General features: G+C 37.8%; 1 protein-coding gene across 1 annotated transcript; it reads left to right on the forward strand.

The window, feature by feature from the left end:
- The first annotated feature begins 1701 nt into the window (after positions 1-1701).
- LOC102785197 (NLR family CARD domain-containing protein 3-like) lies at positions 1702-16081 on the forward strand. The gene is made up of 12 exons (XM_087833927.1): positions 1702-1904; positions 3130-3159; positions 3927-4055; positions 4171-4293; positions 4810-4938; positions 5597-5675; positions 5845-6064; positions 7152-8946; positions 9035-9208; positions 10048-10221; positions 13160-13206; positions 14320-16081. Exons 2-12 carry the CDS (start codon positions 3152-3154, stop codon positions 14859-14861), a joined length of 3420 nt encoding a protein of 1139 aa, XP_087690053.1. The 5' UTR covers positions 1702-1904; positions 3130-3151; the 3' UTR covers positions 14862-16081.
- Positions 16082-17860: the final 1779 nt, after the last annotated feature.

The following is a 17860-nucleotide window of genomic DNA, read 5'->3' on the forward strand; positions in this document are numbered from 1 at the left end:
TGAGAGGGAAACATGAAGATGAAACCAGGAGACGTCCTTACTGAATCATCAGAGCTGTGATGGAGAAACAGGTTTACCTTTTAGGTGACATGAATGAGTTGAAGGGAAGTTATGATCTGTTTCTGAGAGACAAATAACACCAGGATCCTTTTTTAGGTAGCTGACAGCTGGTAACTGTGCAGGTGCGGATCTAGCAAAGTTTTGCCAGGGGGGCCAGGTAGAGCATTAAAAGGGAGAGGGGGGCACCAAGAAATACTTTTCTTTTTTATTCTCATTTAAAATGTCTCGCTTTTAAAAAAATAATTATCTGAATCTTACAACAAAGGATTGATAGATCGATGCATATATACCATCAAAACAGTGTACATCACTGTCACAACAGCGTTTGTTTTCATTCAAAGGCTTTATGATTTTTCCTATAATGGCGGCCGGTCTCTAGTCAAAATGCCCGGGCCGATTTTTTGTCCCCGTCCAGCCCTGTATGCAGCTCATCTGCAGTCTGGTGTTACCTACATCTTCCTATTCAGAAGGCAGAATTTCTGAGTTCTGAGTACAATCAAAGCACCACGACTGCAGTTTTTGTGTTGAATGTAAAAGGCGCACATGACGCTGTGACATAGGCTAAAATCATGGCAGCAGTCAATGATGGTCCAGGCGTGAGATTTCTCTCGTGGAAATATGCACATTATCTTTTCCTTTCTATTGGTAGGTGGCACAGTGCACTTGTGGCAAGTAAGCAAGCTAGAAGACTGGCAAAGTTGTGGAAGCAACACATTAACAAGAGAATTCTGAGTAAAACCAAAGTTACTTTCCCTAGTAACTAGTTACTTTGAAAGTAACGAGTAACTTGGAGTAACTGAGTTACTTTTGATAGAAGTAACTAGTAATGTAACTAAGTTACTATTTTAAAGTAACTTACCCAACACTGTTCATTACACCAGTGCAATATTCAAACATGTCAGTAGATGGCACAAGGTGCTCAAAAGGAACTTACAAACTGTCAGAGAGAAGTCCTGCAGGATAAATCGTGATGTTGAGCTGAGCACAAGCTTCAGTTTTCTGCCTCTCTGATTGGACGGTTGGAGGAACCTCATGTTTGTTCCTGTTGCTTCACTTTTGTTCTTGTTTTAAATCCGGTCTTAACTTTGAACTACATGACACAACTCTGAGACCTGGAACATATGGTGAGACATGATGGTCCAAGTCAAGTATCAAGATGCTGCCTGCAGGACACATCTGTGGAGACAGATTCAAAGTTCAATAAAAGAACTAAATGATGGTCCTTACTTAAAGATACAACATCCACAGTGTTATTTATTTTATAAAGGAGGATCAGCACAATGACAACAGCACCACTACATAAACAAAATTTAAAGTATTTAAGGGAAGTTAACTGGACATGAATTAAGTTTTTCCTTAAAGAAAAACAAATCTAAGTAAATGTTCCAGTCTTTTTGGTCAGATGTTGGTGCAAAATTACTGACCTTAGCAGACATATCAGGTTAGCATGCTACAAACACTGACGCTAGATAAAATCTAACTGAGGACTTTCAGTTCAGTTCTGAAGAAATGTGTCATTCTTCTATAAAAGTCATAACCTCGTAAGTGCTTACAGGTCACACTTAAATTAAGCTACCAGAATTTTTTTCTGGTTAAGCTGGAGGGCGTGACATAGAGCTGACCGCGGCTTAGTGCTTCTGCGTCTTTATAACGACCATAAAAAGCTGGCTGAAACTGATATGAATTTACGTTCAGAGCGAGCTGCCATGTTGGGTCACACTGCTTCCTGAAAAGGAGGTGTATTCCTGTGTTTTCTCAGGGCGGTCCGTTAACGTTTCTGTTCAGCTGGACCGTTTCTGCATTATCGGTGGTTTCTGGATTAAATTCTGCACCGTTAATTGGAGGTAAAGTTGTACACCGTAAACCTTCATGCTAATCGGCTGCACTCGTGTCGTTTTACGGTGTCCTAGGTTTTTCTCTCTTCTTCTTCAGAGTTTGTTTTCCTTTCTTCAAGCTATACAATTAACTTTATTAACGCACAGATTACATTTATGCGGTTTTATATTATTTATATTATTGTTCTCAGTCATCCGGGTCATGTTACCGTAAAGAGCTTGGGGAAAAAAGGCGACTGGACTGTTATTGTAACCAAATAAACTGCTGATGCGTCTTTGTTGCGAATTTATCGAAATAAACTCGATTTCCAGTTTATGTCGCACATTTTCACTCGTCTTTGAAGGCTTAGTCTTCTTTGTTTCCTATTATTATTTGGATTCACTGGGTTACGAACATCCTGATTATATCTGCGTAGTTTGATAAATAACGAAAGTGAAACTAAAAGGACGCCGCCATCTCCCCAGGGACAAAAACAAGCAGTAGACAGCAGTAAAAATGCACTACATGAAACATGGAAGTAAGTTAAGGTAGTAAAAAATAAGAAGTCAATTAGGGCTCTCTGTGTTTAAATGCAGTAATTAGCATTTAAGGAACATTTTAAATCTAATTAAATTATGTTATTGATCGGAGTCTCCTTTGTTCCATATTTCATATGTGCCAAGATCTTTTCAGTGGGTCTGGAACACAGCTGTGACTCTGAGCCATGCTGCTGTAACTGCTTAATGCATTTTGTTGAATTAAGCAAAAAAGGACGTGAAAGTTACACATAACATTATCACAGATGCTCAGGGTGATGAGTTTCTTTTTACTGTTTTTCACCGTCCACTTTTCCCTAAAATAATTTCACGTGTTGAGATTCAGACCAAAGTCTTCTGCTTTGCCTCAGCCCGGAGTTTGTGGAGTGTGTGATCCAGCCGCTCTGGATCATTTTCTTTTATTTAATAATACAGTACAATGTACTATTTTAAATTAAATTAATTTTATGTAGGCCTATTACTTTATTTTTCCACAGTATTTTCTTCTGGATTTTTTTTTAACCACTTATGAATTTAATCACTTATGGAATTGCCCATAAACATCTGTAAAAGCTCTTTAAAGCGCTGGCACTTTATATCTATGTATCAGAGTATCCATATTATTGAATACACCACAACCTAATTAGAAACAAACAAATAAACAGAACACATCAACAGAAACAAAACCAGATTAAAACTTGTTTCTCTCTTTGATCAGGTGACTGCAGGATTTGGCCAAAATGGAAAGGTATGACACTCAACACCACACATTACATTTGTCTGTATTAATTCTTTCCTTTTTAGTATAAGTGTTATTTATTCATACAGTCTCACAGAAAGCTTTACTGTATGATGGTTTGAAACTAAAGCTTATTTTTTCTTACAGATTAAGATGCCTTTATTATATATATATATATATTTTATTTTTTTATTTATTTATTTTTTTACTAGATTAATATTTACAATGTACAACATTTCCCCTGATCTGCCTCATTATGAAATTTTATTTAAAGAGAAAAGAAAGTGTTTTTTACGTCCTTATCAAAACGCTTCACTATAAAAGCAGCATCAATGTGAAATCATTTCAAAAGACTGCAGTAAATATTGGACTGATGTGTTTATGATACACAAGTGCCATATAACCTATATTATAAATCTAGAGGTGCTGATTATTTTAATAGTCTTGTTTTTAGATCCAAAGAACACCTGCCTGCCTTTAGTCTTCACGGCCATTATAAGCTGTCCTCTAACATCCATAGATTTATGTGATCTGTTTCAGATCATAGATTTCATCCAGTTAAGCACCAACAAAAACAGATGAAAACAGATGTCTGAAGTCTTCCTGGAAACCAGAAAAGACTGAAGTGAACCAAAATAATTTAGTGTGAAGAGCTGTAAACTATATAGACCCAGTGTTTTTTTCTTCTTGTTGTAAATAGTTTGTGCAGCATATCCTGCAGCTGAAGACTGTAAAGGTAATTTCCATCCCTGATGGTCTCCTTTTCTGCCTGCCAGGATCCATCAAAGACCAGAAACCCTGGAGACTGAACAGGAACCTGAACTCAGCTGTGTGTCTGTGAAGAGTGATCGGTCAAAGGAAGCCATCGTTGTTTTCCAAGGAAGTGGACCTCCTTCAGATGATGAGTAAGATATAACCATTTGTCTAGCAGCTGTTGTAGCTGAAGAGTAAAGAAAAAGCAAAAATCAACAACAACAACAACAAAAACATAAATTAAAACTGATTGTCCACATTCCTCAGATCAGATTCCTCTGGTCCTAAACCTGGACACAGCACGAGGAAGACGAAGGGTAGAATGAAGAGGAAGAGTTCAAAATTATATCCCACTGAAGTTAAAAGAAGAAAATCCTCCGCTGCACATAAGTAAGATATGATTATTTCCATACATTACATATCTGCAGTAAGGAAAACCTAAAAACTGCTTTTGTTTCAATTACACCTTAAATTAAAGCTAAAAAATAGATGAAAACCATTTTTGTCTAAAATGTGAGGTCAGTGTAAATAAAAAAAAATCACATGTAGCTTCTCTAAAGGAAACACAGTTTACACACTACCACAGCAAACATTAAAGACGATGACAGAATTACTACTCATAGTTTTTAAATTTGGTCTTCAAGATCATCTCAGAGCTTCTACTTGACTTCATTAAACTGTGTCTGAAAAAGAGATCCAGAAGCCCAACAGGCTAAAGAGAAGAACAATCATTCCCTGTTATGAGCTTGAAACTATAGGCCTGCTGACTTCTTTTAGTTATTTCCACATTGGATTGGAAAGACTACAAGATATTTATAAATGCCTCATATCTTGCCCAGTAGTTAATAAAACTGAAGATTGAAAAGTGTATTTTTCTCCTTGATGGTCATTGTTTCTGTTTACCAGGACACATCATAAACCAGATGTCCCTGAACCTGAACTTGAAACTGAACCCAGATGTGTGTCTGTAAAGAGTGATCGATCAAAGGAAGCCATCGTTGTCTTCAAAGGAAGTGGATCCCCTGCTGTTGAGAAGTAAGATTAAATGATGCCTAATAGGAGTTAAAGCTGACGTGTTTCCTTACTCCAGTCTGTTGAACTGGTGATAAAATGGTAACTTAAAGTAAGACTTGGAATAGAAGGAAATCATTTTCTGTCTGAAAGATGAATTCAGTGTATCACTGTAATCTATACATGATATCAACATGACCTTGATCTTTCTCTTTGTAGGAACACTACTGATAAAAAATTAGTATGTGATTATTATTCTTGAGTATCAAAGAAAAGTCTTATTTTAATACTAAAATTATTCAATAGTCAGCTTTTGTTTATAGTCATGTTTTATAGTACTTTTCAAAATCAGGTCTACAAAGTTTTTTACAATGAAAAATTAAGAAACAACTATGTCAAACAAAACAAATTAGACATTTTTCCCTTTGATATTTATGGTGGTATGAAAGATGAAGAGAGAATGGCCTTTATATTGTTATTTCAAGCACTGTGAGTGAAGAATCCACCTGCTGGTCAGACAGAGGATGAATTGAAGGCCTGCACTGTTACTCATGCAATGGTACTCTAGTAGAGTCCAAATTTTAAAAAGAGAGCTCGAGATGAACATAAATAGGTTAATTTAAGACCTTTATAAGACAGACACACAAAGTCTAAGCTTTGATTCTTCACGTTGTCTCCACAGAGTTGTTCAGTCTGGCTCAGATGTCTCCTGCCCCCATCATGCCCCGCAACATAAAACTGACCTGGGACAAATATTTATGGTCTGTATATGTGAAACATTTATTTATTTATTTTTGTACTACACAGCTTAAATCAAAAAGTAGATAAAAGTAAGCTGCTTTCACTAGAACTACAGTTTAAATAGAAATAAAGCCAAAGCATTACCTTCACTTGAGGAAATTTGTTCATTTGTCATTCATTCTGTTTCAGGGGTTGGAGGACAACATTGTCACTTTTGTGAAGAATGAGCTAAAGAAAATGCAAAATTATCTAAATGCAGAATCCTCTGAAAGTCAGAGAGAAGATGAGAAAATATTGGACAGTGAAGACGAGGAGCAGAGGAGGATCATTGGAGAGGCACTTCTGCAGATCACAGTTTATTTCCTGAGGACGATGAAACTGGAAGATCTGGCTGCCTGTCTGGAGAGCAGTAAGAGGATTTCTTTTCATAAATGCACCATTTAGGAGGACAGAACTGTTGTGTGTCCTGTATATTCAGTACTTTAACCCTTTAAGACCTACCATAGAACCAAGCCCGCCAGAGCTTATATTATATTTTTACATGTTGTAGTGCCATTTGTGGGAGCATTTCAAGTTGCTAGACATCAATACAACCATTATAGCCCAAATTTTAATAATATGTCTGCATTAAGTGCATAGTAATTACATACATAGCAAAAAAAGTGCAATAAACTACAAAAAAATTTTAAAATCGTTTTTGTTTTGTTTTAACATATATTTCTAGTTAGAGAAATGTAAGAGGCTTATCCCTCAAAACTGTAAATACAAAAAAGTTGCACAAAATAGTTTCCCACCACAGGAAATTTATTTTGAGTGTCTTCATAGTTTTATTTTTGAAATACACCAATTTTTATATACTGCAAAAAAATGAAAATAAATATTATAATGCAAATTTGCAAAAAAAAAACAGCATATGCATCAAAATAAATAAAATCTATTTCCAGCAGTGCAATATGAGTTCTAAGCATCCCAGAAACGACACAGAAAGTCATAAAGTCAAACATAACTTTTAAAAACACCAGTATAGGCTTATGAGGCCCTGTTGGTAAAAAACTACATTTCTGCAAAATGACGTCACTTCCGGTTTCAGGCAGGACATTGAGGACATGTGATAGTTCATGCTGATGGATGTAGGAAGTGTTACAAACAGCTGATCGGATCGGTAAAGCGTGTTTCTGGAATATTATGTTTTTTGTTGCTGCAAGCGCTTTTTATGCTGTTTTTGCAAAGCTATATGTGGAAGGAAACCATGACTTAGGACAAGCTGATGGCATAAGATGTAAGTAAAACTCCTCCGGTTTCATATGCAAGAAAAATTATTGCGCTAGTTTATGTGGTTGCAGAGCTCGGGGATTTTAAAATAGTTATGCAAAACAGAGTGTGCCCGCTCTGACCGGCTTTAAAGGGTTAATAAAAATATATAACACTCTTACGATACTTTTATAAAAGAAATTATACACTAACATTTATACTTGAATTTCTCTTTTTTTGCTTAGAAAACCCTTATTCAGGTTGTAGGTGTGAGCTTAAGTCTAACCTAAAGAAGAAGTTTGAGTGTGTGTTTGAGGGGATTGCTAAACCAGGAAACGCAACCAATCTGAATGAGATCTACACAGACCTCTACATCACAGAGGGAGAGACCAGAGAGGTCAACACTGAACATGAGGTCAGACAGATTGAAATGTTCTCCTGGAAACGAAACAGACCAGAAACAACAATCAGGTGTGAAGACATCTTTAAAGCTTCGACTGAAAGAGATAAACCAATCAGAACAGTTCTGACCAAAGGAGTGGCTGGCATCGGGAAAACATTCCTGACACAAAAGTTCACTTTGGACTGGGCTGAAGACAAGACCAACCAGGACATCCAGTTCATTTTTCCATTCCCATTCAAAGAGCTGAATTTACTGAAGGATAAAAAGTTCAGCTTAGTGGGACTTATTCATCACTTCTTCACTGAAACCAAGGAAACAGGAATCTGTAACTTTAAAAAGTTCAAAGTTGTCTTCATCTTTGATGGTCTGGATGAGTGTCGACTTCCTCTGAACTTCCACATCACTGAGATCCTCACTGATGTTACAGAGTCCACATCAGTGGATGTGCTGCTGACAAACCTCATCATGGGAAAGTTGCTTCCTTCTGCTCACATCTGGATAACCACACGACCTGCAGCAGCCAATCAGATCCCTGCTGACTATATAGACATGGTTACAGAGATCAGAGGGTTCAGTGACCCAAAGAAGGAAGAGTACTTCAGGAAGAGACTCAGAGACAAGGAAGAGGCCAACACCATAATCTCTCACATCAAGACATCACGAAGCCTCCACATCATGTGTCACATCCCAATCTTCTGCTGGATCACTGCTACAGTTCTAGAGAATGTGTTAAAAACCAAACAGGCTGGAGGACAGCTGCCCAAGACACTGACTGAGATGTACATTCACTTCCTGGTGGTTCAGACCAAAGTGAAGAACATCAAGCATGATGGAGGAGCTGAGACAGATACTCTCTGGAGTCCAGAGAACAGGAAGATGATTGAAGCACTGGGGAAACTGGCTTTTGAGCAAATGCATAAAGGAAACCTGATCTTCTATGAATCAGACCTGACAGAGTGTGGCATTAATGTCAGAGAAGCCTCAGTGTACTCAGGAGTGTTTACACAGATCTTTAAAGAGGAGGGAGGACTATACCAAGAGAAGGTGTACTGTTTTGTCCATCTGAGCATTCAGGAGTTTTTATCTGCTCTTCATGTCCATCTGACATTCACCAACTCTGGTATCAACCTGCTGGAAGAGGAACAAATGGCCTCAGTGCAGATTAATGAGTTTTTAGTAAGACAGTTCTACCAGAGTGCTGTGAACAAGGCCTTACAAAGTCCAAATGGACATCTGGACTTGTTTCTTCGCTTCCTCCTTGGTCTTTCACTGCAGACCAATCAGGATCTCCTACAAGGCCTCCACACACAAAAAGGAATCAGCTCACACATAAATCAGGATATGGTCAAGTATGTTAAAGAAAGGATGAATGATACTTTCTCTCCAGAGAAAAGCATCAATCTGCTCCACTGTTTGAATGAACTGAATGATGACTCTATAGTGAAGGAGGTCCAGCATCACCTGAGTTCAGGACATCTGTCTAAAGTTAATCTCTCTCCTGCTCAGTGGTCAGCTCTGATCTTCATCCTACTGTCATCAGAAGCAGATCTGGATGAATTTGATTTGAGGAAATATTCAGCTTCAGAAGACGCTCTTCTGCAGCTGCTGCCAGTGGTCAAAGCCTGCAAGAAAGCCCAGTAAGTATCCAGTTTAAGCCTTTCAAGAGATTACTTTAAAGTGCTTCTTTTAAGAGTCTGGAAAGTTCTCTGATATTCACGTTTCCAGGTTGGGTGGCTGTAACCTCACCGAGAGAAGCTGTGAGGCTCTTTCCTCAATTCTAAGTTCTCAGTCCTCCAGACTGAGAGAGCTGGATATGAGTAACAACAACCTCCAGGACTCAGGAGTCAAGCTGCTTTGTGTTGGACTTGGGAGTCCACAGTGTATGCTGGAAACTCTCAGGTTAGCTGATTCTTTGTTTAAGAAAATGTGGGTATTTCACAACAACTGTCATTATTTTGTACCCCGCCTCTCGCCCTATGACAGCTGGGATAGGCTCCAGCGCCCCCCGCGACCCTGGAAAGGATAAGGGGAAGTGAATGGATGGATGGATGTCATTATTTTATAGATTTTAAGATGTTGTTTCTCTTCTGGTGTAAGCTCTGAAAGAGTACAGTAGAGTAGAAGTTAAACACACACAACTCCAAAAAATATAACTTTATTTATGACTGTCCATCAAGACCGTTCTCACTCTCAATGCGTAATATACCGACCTTTTGTCACATCGAGAGGCATCTCATAGTAACGCGAAAGGTAACCTTCCACGTCCCTATGATACGCTCCAGATTGTGGATGTAATCCAACATAATGACGCTGCCATAGGTAACACACGATCCAGCTGTGTATTCCAGCCCTAACCCTAACCTTACCCCTAATCTTAACCACAACCTCAGTTGTATCAGATAGTGTTTTCCAAATCAATTGATGATGAGAAAGTAAAATAAATGTACATGTGTAGATTTATTCCAAACGGTTCTCATGTTTTCGAATGTGTAACATACAGACGAATTGTCACATAGCATCGGTATGTTACGTTTTTGGATGAGAACGTGTCCATCATAGTAAAAAAGACAGAAAGTAATTATGTTTTTTGTTGTTTTTTAAATTTGAGTACAGAAAAGCCAGTTAGTGTGTTTTTAACAACTTTAACTGGAATCAGAATCTGTTAGTTCGACTGCATGTACATCATCAAATTCAGAGCAGTTCATTACAATGATGTGACATGTTGTATGTGTTTGAAGGCTGTCAGGCTCTCAGATCACAGGAACAGGCTTCACCTCTCTGGACACAGCTGTGCGCTCCAATCCCTCCTATTTGAAAGAGCTGGACTTGAGCTATAATCATCCAGGAGACTCAGGAATGAAGCTTTTGTCTGATCAAAAGAAGGATCCACATGTGAAACTGGAAATACTCTGGTAGGAAAACAGGAAATACAACTGGAAATATATTTTTTCTCCAACATATTGTAAGAAAGAGCAAATATTTTGAGTTTTTGATTTGTTTAACCCCAGTTATGACAGGTGCCTTTGTGATGGTTCTGGGTCTGTGACACAGGGTTTTGGTTTTTTTTTTTTTGCTGCTTCCTGTTGTGTACCCCATGTCCTTTGTGCTCCACACAGTCACAGCCATACCTCCCTGTTTTTAGTCAGGCGAGGCGCCAGGATTTCCATTTTCACAAAGAAGTCATCTGTGGGTGTGGGCACACCCGGGGAACACAGCTAAACAGAAACTAATTGATGAGACAGGAAGCAAACACACATGAGATGAGGAACTGGCAAAATAAAACAGGAATTAAGAGTATACTGACTGTGACAGAGACACATGAACCTGACCGAGACAGAAAGGTAGACAAACATGGAGACAGAAGAATACAAACACAAAGACAGAGACTCAAGGAGTGAAAGGGAAAGCAGGGAACAAACTGAAACTCTAGGAATCAAAATAAACAATTACTATAACCAGGAATATGAAAGAGCAGAAATAAAAATAAGCACAACTGCATAATAAATAATGAAGAAACCCAGGAGCACTAAATCAAAGACGCCTACCCTAAAAACTTTCAATTATAAAAGTATGAGAATAATAAAGATCATTCAGAACTTAGAGTCCAAACACAAACACTGGATCGAAGCCCCAGGACTATATGACAGGGTCGGCAGCAGTCCAAATGAACTGGAGGGGCAATTAACTTTGAAAGGTTGACATTTGACTCTTTTTGCCATTTCAAATAAACAAAAAGTCAATTTATATTTGCAATTATACAGTCACAGTACACTCAGAAGGAAATATATCCATGGTTAAAATAAGTACAAAAATATCTGTGTTAGATTGTAGAAGCAAGAGACAAGCTGTACACACATGTTCTCTCAATGAACTCACCACACACAGCTGACTTTGAAGACAATATCTTCAGCATATTCACATGATGATGAATGAAAGACTTTCCATGATGCTCATGCTTCCCTGCCCTGTTGCCTCCTGCTCCATTATTCCCACTGACACTTCTGGTAGAAACATCTCATAAACAACAGGAGAAAGACTCAGAGTGAGTTTAGAGGTTGCACAGGGTGATATGTTTGCTCAGATTTTGAAAGGTATTGGACAATCTCCAAAAGTTGATTCTGTTCATCTGGACGTAGCGTTTTGTGGGAGAAACGTTTCGTCACTCATCCAAGTGACTTCTTCAGTCTCAGCTGACTGCAGGTTTCCCCAAATCTTATAAACAGTACATTTGCATAATGGCTGAAACCAGCCCGCTGAAGGAACAATGGGTTGGGAGGACAATGTGACAGTTATGTTGTGACTGGTCACAATTAGCCAACAAAAGTTAAAAAATGTTTTTATTATTATTATTATTATTATTAATAATAATAATGGATTGCATTTATATAGCGCTTTTCTAGGCACCCAAAGTGCTTTACAATTCCACTATTCATTCACTCACACTCACACACTTTTAACCCTTTCACATATAGTGGTCACAACTGTGGACAGCTATTCAAAGGCTATTTTCTTTTATTTGTGTCAGTGTTGATGGTATACTGGCGCATAAACCACAACACTGGACACATCAGTGTCCAATGTTGTGATTTCTGTGCAAGTATACATATGTTGTCCACCTAAGTAAAAAAAAAAACTACGTTTAATGTACATGTTTAAAAAAAAATTAAGTTCAAATTTTTTTTTCATCCCTAAAGATGAATAAAAAATAGATTGTCATAATTGATGCATGAAAGGTTTTTTTTTTTTTTTTTTAATAAACTGAAAATACCAGCTAATTCTTCACCAGCTTCTAGCTTTGTTTAATGGTGTGGAGGAGAAACTGGATATCACAAACTCCCAGAAACCATGAAAGCCAACCAGACTTTGAGGTTTTCCCCCACCAATACTGGGGCAACAGTGACAAAGACAGAAATAGACTCAGACCCAAATAACTTAAAGCCTGAACACAGCAGTCTTTTCTCAAAATATTTTGTTCTATATATTGATTTGTTTTGTGTTGCACTGAATAACTAAGCAACTGAAACATCTTCACACATGTTAACAGAGACAGACAATAGTATTTGAAGCACATTGTTTATTGTAGTGACAGAAACACAGGGAGGCAGAAAATAAACCAGACTGAAACCAAGAAATGCTGCTACAAGAAAGTATGAAACCAATACAGAATATGGAGAATAATCAAAAATTCAAGACCAGAAAAAACCCAAACTTCCCAAAACTCCAAACTCTGGATGTAAAACCCAGGGATCATGACATTATGTAACCCTGTTTCATTGTCCCCTCCTTACCAGATTTATTTTCCTCCCTTGCCAATGTTTAGGGTTCGATTGTCTTCCCAGATTTATTCTCAGTCTGGAGCTTACTGTGTACCTTTATGCCAATAATTGCAGAACTACTGTAAGCTTTGAAACAGGATTTTGACTTTCCTGGTTTCAAATAAAAGTGAAGTAAGTACTTGCATTTCATGTAGTGCAGATACAGTCATGTGAAAAAGTAAGAATTCTTCTTAAGTTATTCAATTCCTACTCATTGTTGAGGTGATCCTACAGGGGTGCACTGTTTTATACAGTGTTATTTATACAGGATCTTGGCTCTTTTTTTTTTACACGTCTTCAATGTCCTCAGGTTGTATTTAGGTCATTTAAGAACCTAATACAGACCAGATAATCAAAAGAAATGTGCTTACGATACATAAAAACAAAAATCCAACCTTAGAACTAAATGAGAAACTATGATCATTTTCAATTTATTGTGAGATAAAATAAAGTGCAAGCTTATTTCTCTAGAAGAGATGAATCAGAGAATATAAAGACCATGTTTTCACACTAAAAGATGATGTGCTTATTTCAGTGTGGAGCCTCAAGGAGTCCAGTGGATGAGACCAGGTCTAAGAAAATGTAAGTGTGTTTTTGATTTACTAGCTGTATTTACATCATTTTTTCACACGTTATATGTATCTCTGCTAAATATATTTTATCATATATTTTATAAAGAAAATTCAGTTATTTAATTCCACAACTAAAAACCCATTTTTGATACACTCTTAAAACATCACAAAGTTTTGCATACTGTTTTTTCTTCTTCATAAACTAACGTGAAAACCAATTAAACCCTTTCTTCATTATCTGGTGAAGAAATGTGGCCACATAGTCAACTAGAATTTTCTATTCAGATATAATTTTGCTAGTGGTAAGATTGGCATGGCTAGAGGAACAGCTGTAACAGCGCCAACCTCGTGATTAGTTTATAATATTTGGTGCAAAATCAAAGTTACCAGAGGGGGAGGGAGTTTAGATTAATTAAATTATTGATCTACTTTAAACAGAATTTGGCTTCATGAGTCAGGTTGTAATTCATCTGTGTTAACTAGCATTAGATACCGATGATCAGATTTGAGAATGAAAACAGAAAAAATCTTCCCATAAATCAAATACACTGCTGATGCTGACTGATTCTGACGATGACCTGTTTTTTGACTGAAAGGCAAATGTAAAGTTTGGCTCTGTTAACACTAAACTATCAAGGAGAATATTTTTACCCATCAGCATTTTAAAAATCCTGTCACCACAGGAGATATTTTCACTGTGTAGAAATCAGTGTAAAACAACTGTGGCACTCGTAGTTGCCTAGCAACATATTTACGCTCATTTTGATGTGCACATAAAATGAAAATAATCAAATCACATAACATCACTTTGATGTTTGTGTTTTGTGTTGATGGTGCACCTTAGACGTGAATGCATGTGAACTGAATGTGAATGCAAAGCCTCTATAATTATAGTTATATGTTCATATATATTCCAGTCACTTCTCTTTTCAATTAATTATTGTTGATAATTTTGAATTTTAAGATTTTTTTTTTCTATTTCTCATTCACACTCATCATCACACTGCCTGCATCCTTGAATGTTTAAGCAATGGATCACAAAATATGAGGACCACATTTACTGTTACACATTGGCTCTAATTAATTATTTGCTATATGCACTGTGTCTTATTGGCCCTTTTAGATTTCTGTGATCTGACGCTGGATTCAAACACAGCACACAAGAACCTCAAACTGTCTGATGACAACAAGGAGGTGACACATGTGGAAGAAGATCAGCTGTATCCTGATCATGATCTTAGGTTTGATCACTGGCCTCAGCTGCTCTGTACCAACAGTCTGAGTGGTCGCTGTTACTGGGAGGTTGAGTGGAGTGGAGAGGTTCATGTTGCAGTAACTTATGGAGGAATCAGAAGGAAAGGAGAAGAGGATGAAAGCAGGTTTGGAAGGACTTACCAATCCTGGAGCCTCTACTGCAGTGATGACAGGGGTTACTATGTAGGTCACAATTACATAGCAAGAGCCATCCCTCTGCTCTCCTCAGCTCTCTCTCACAAAGTAGCAGTGTATGTGGACTGTTCTGCAGGAACTGTGTCCTTCTACAGTGTCTCCTCTGATAAACTGATCCACCTGCACACCCTCAACACCACCTTCACTGAACCTGTATATGCTGGGTTTAGAGTGAAGTTTAACTCTAATATCCACCTCTGTGCTGACTCAGAATAATGAACTTACTGTGCAGAGAAATATTCTCACATTAGTATTTCACACTTTTTCTCACTTTAATATTATGAACCTTAAATATATCAGGTAAACTGTCTATACGTTGTACATATATTGGCTTGGTTTGTAGCCCCGAGTTGTTGAATGAGACTGATTCTCCTGAAAAAATCATCTTATTGTCTTTGGTGCCTATTTTTTAAGAGCACTTAACAGTTTCTATTATGCGTCACAGTTTAAATAGGAAAGAGGAACTTTACTTTAAAATCTGTTGCATTACTATTATCAACTATTATATTTGTTCCATTATACACATTTTAATAATGTTTAGACTGATGGATGAAATCCTTGGAACAGAAATTTTAGACATTTTAGATGTTGATGAGTTAGGCTTTGTGATGAGGAGAGCTGCAGGCTTTAGATTTTGTGTTTAGGCTTAATTTCTTACATTGCATAACAACACATATGTGTTTCTCTCTCTTGTTATGCAAATTAAGTAACATTTCACTTCAATTAATTCCTGGAAAAAGGCGATATCACCACCATGTGACCAGTTTTCATAACAATTGATCCGAATGGTTCTGGATCCAAAAAAATGTATTAATTTGTGTTGATCTAAATGTAGCTTTAAATACTACTGACACAAGTGCACCTTATGGAGGTTGTAACTGGAGGCCTTGGAGACATCTCTCTTCATTTCATATTCAGTAAAAACAGTCTGACTTATAGATGACCTCCAGTCTGTGTTAGGATGCCTGGGTCGTTGACCCAGGGTTTTGAGTTTATATCTTATCATTTCTATGCTTTGGTTTCTTTGTTAGAGTCATGTCTTATGGTTTGTCTCTGTGTAATCCTTAGTTGCTGTCTCCCCTGTCCGCTATATCCCCGTGTCCAGTCAGTGTCTGTGTCTGCCCTCGTCCCACGTCTCTGTTCCCTCTGTTGTAGTGCCTGCATGTGAGTCTGTGTCTTTTGTTCAGTCTGTGTTATGTGTTTCCTGTTTTACTTTGAAGGTCTCTGTCTTATCTCAGTGTGTTCAGTTTACGCTTCCTTGTCTCGTCAGTTCTGATTTCCCCCAGCTGTGCTCTCCTTCTGTGTCTCATTCCCCTCGTTACTTCCCAGTGTATTTAAACCCTGTGTTTCTCTGAGTCGTGTTGTCCCTCATGCTGTGTGGATCTCCCTGTGTATCACTGTGAGGTTTGTTTATGAGTGTCCAGTTTAGTTTAGTTTTGTTTAGTCTAGTCTAGTCTAGTCTGCTTTTTTAATGACTTTTCCCTGCCAGCAAATAAAGCTGAGTTTTTTGTGTTTAAACCTCATGCCTGAGTGCCTGCATTTTGGGTCCAACTCCTGACTGCCACACAGCGACTCATGACAGTCTGTGTTTCTTGACTGATCTAAGGAGCTTGGAAAGAAAAGCGTCTGGACTTCTTAAAGTTGCTACGATGACCTGGATGACTGAGAACCTTCACAGACATGTTTCTCGACTGATCAGAAACTGTTTTTCAATCTCAGATTTGGTTTTTATTCTGTGTGGAAAAACACAATCCTGAATTGTAACAGAAAAGTGAAGACAAAAGAAATAAGATGTAAAAAGTAGGATTTTTTTTTTCTTGTTGACGAAGGTGTTTTTACTTCTCCAGTGTATAAATGTGTGTAATTAATTTTAAACCTTTGTCAGTTTAAATATTCTCCAACTGAATTTAAAAACAGCTGTTTTTAAATAGATTTTAATAAAGGACTGTTTGTCTGGTACTATGTTGCACTGTTTATATGAAACACTAAAATGAAACTGTTTATATGTGTATAAACTGTACACTGTATCCAGAGAGTCAAAAACAAAAACGGAGGAAAAACAGACAGGAAGATGTTTTTAAAGCATCTTTGTAAACATTTATACAACAAGTGTATATTTTCTGTACAGTATATGAGGGGAAATAAGCGAGAAGCAGAAAGACTCGTTCCAACTGTCATTCTATCAGTTTCTCCTCTCATCACATAAATACCTGAGCAGTGACAGAGACCATGACTGCAGCATTTCTCATCGGAACACAAAATACTGAGAACCATCCACACTGTTGTAGGTCTTCAGATCTCGTCCAGTATAATTCAAAGCCTTGTTGATAACAATAATATAAATTGTGTGGTGTGAAGTTGTGGAGAGTTGCAGGGCTGTAGGTCAAAGAACTAGTAAACACATGGGGGAACACTCCCGCTTTGATCGTTTCTGCTCTTCTTCTCTTTTTTCTAAACTGAGCACCTGATGGTTTTGAACTTTTCTTGTCCATCTTTCATTGGTTTTAATTTTGCACTCCAGTGAACACCCATCCCCCAACCTGAGGATCACCACAACATGACCTAACAGACCTACACCTTAGTTCACAGATTCACTTTGTCTAGGGTTTATTTGTAAGATTTCGCACAACCCAGGATTCAGATCATGAATACATAATGTGCTCTATTTGGAAGCAGCAGGCCCCCCTGCCCTGTCGACAGGTTGTGTGTGAGACCTTAAATCATCAAACTGTAAATTATAAATTTTAAATTGTTATTGATCCCTTTACCCCGAGTCCTAAAGTGTATATTTATTTTCTTACTCTTCTTATATTTATTGTTTGTTTACTTGCACTGCTGTAACTGGAGCCTCGTCGTCTCGTCTCTCTATATCCTGGACTGTATGTAGCGGAGATGACAATAAAGTTTACTTTGACTTCAGCAGCGAGCAGGCGCACCGAGGGCTCTCGCGCTCACTTTATAGAATTTGAAAAAACATCGGTGCAAATTATAAGTCTGTATCATAATGTCTGGTGTTTTCGTGTTTTTTGGTTTTTTTTTTTTATTTTGTTTTATTTTGTGGGTTAGTTATTAGACGCTGCTCCAGCCAGCCAGAGAATCCCCCGCCGCCCCGCCCTTTCCTCCCTGTGCAGGAAGCAGCAGGCGCAACTCGCAAATGGAGGGCGCTCTTACTCCCAGCAAATGGGCGACAGAAAACTGATCGGTGCCTATTCCAT

This window comes from Neolamprologus brichardi, chromosome 3 (genome assembly GCF_056152115.1).
Source record: "Neolamprologus brichardi isolate AB-2024 chromosome 3, ASM5615211v1, whole genome shotgun sequence".
NCBI classification, from domain to species: domain Eukaryota; kingdom Metazoa; phylum Chordata; class Actinopteri; order Cichliformes; family Cichlidae; genus Neolamprologus; species Neolamprologus brichardi.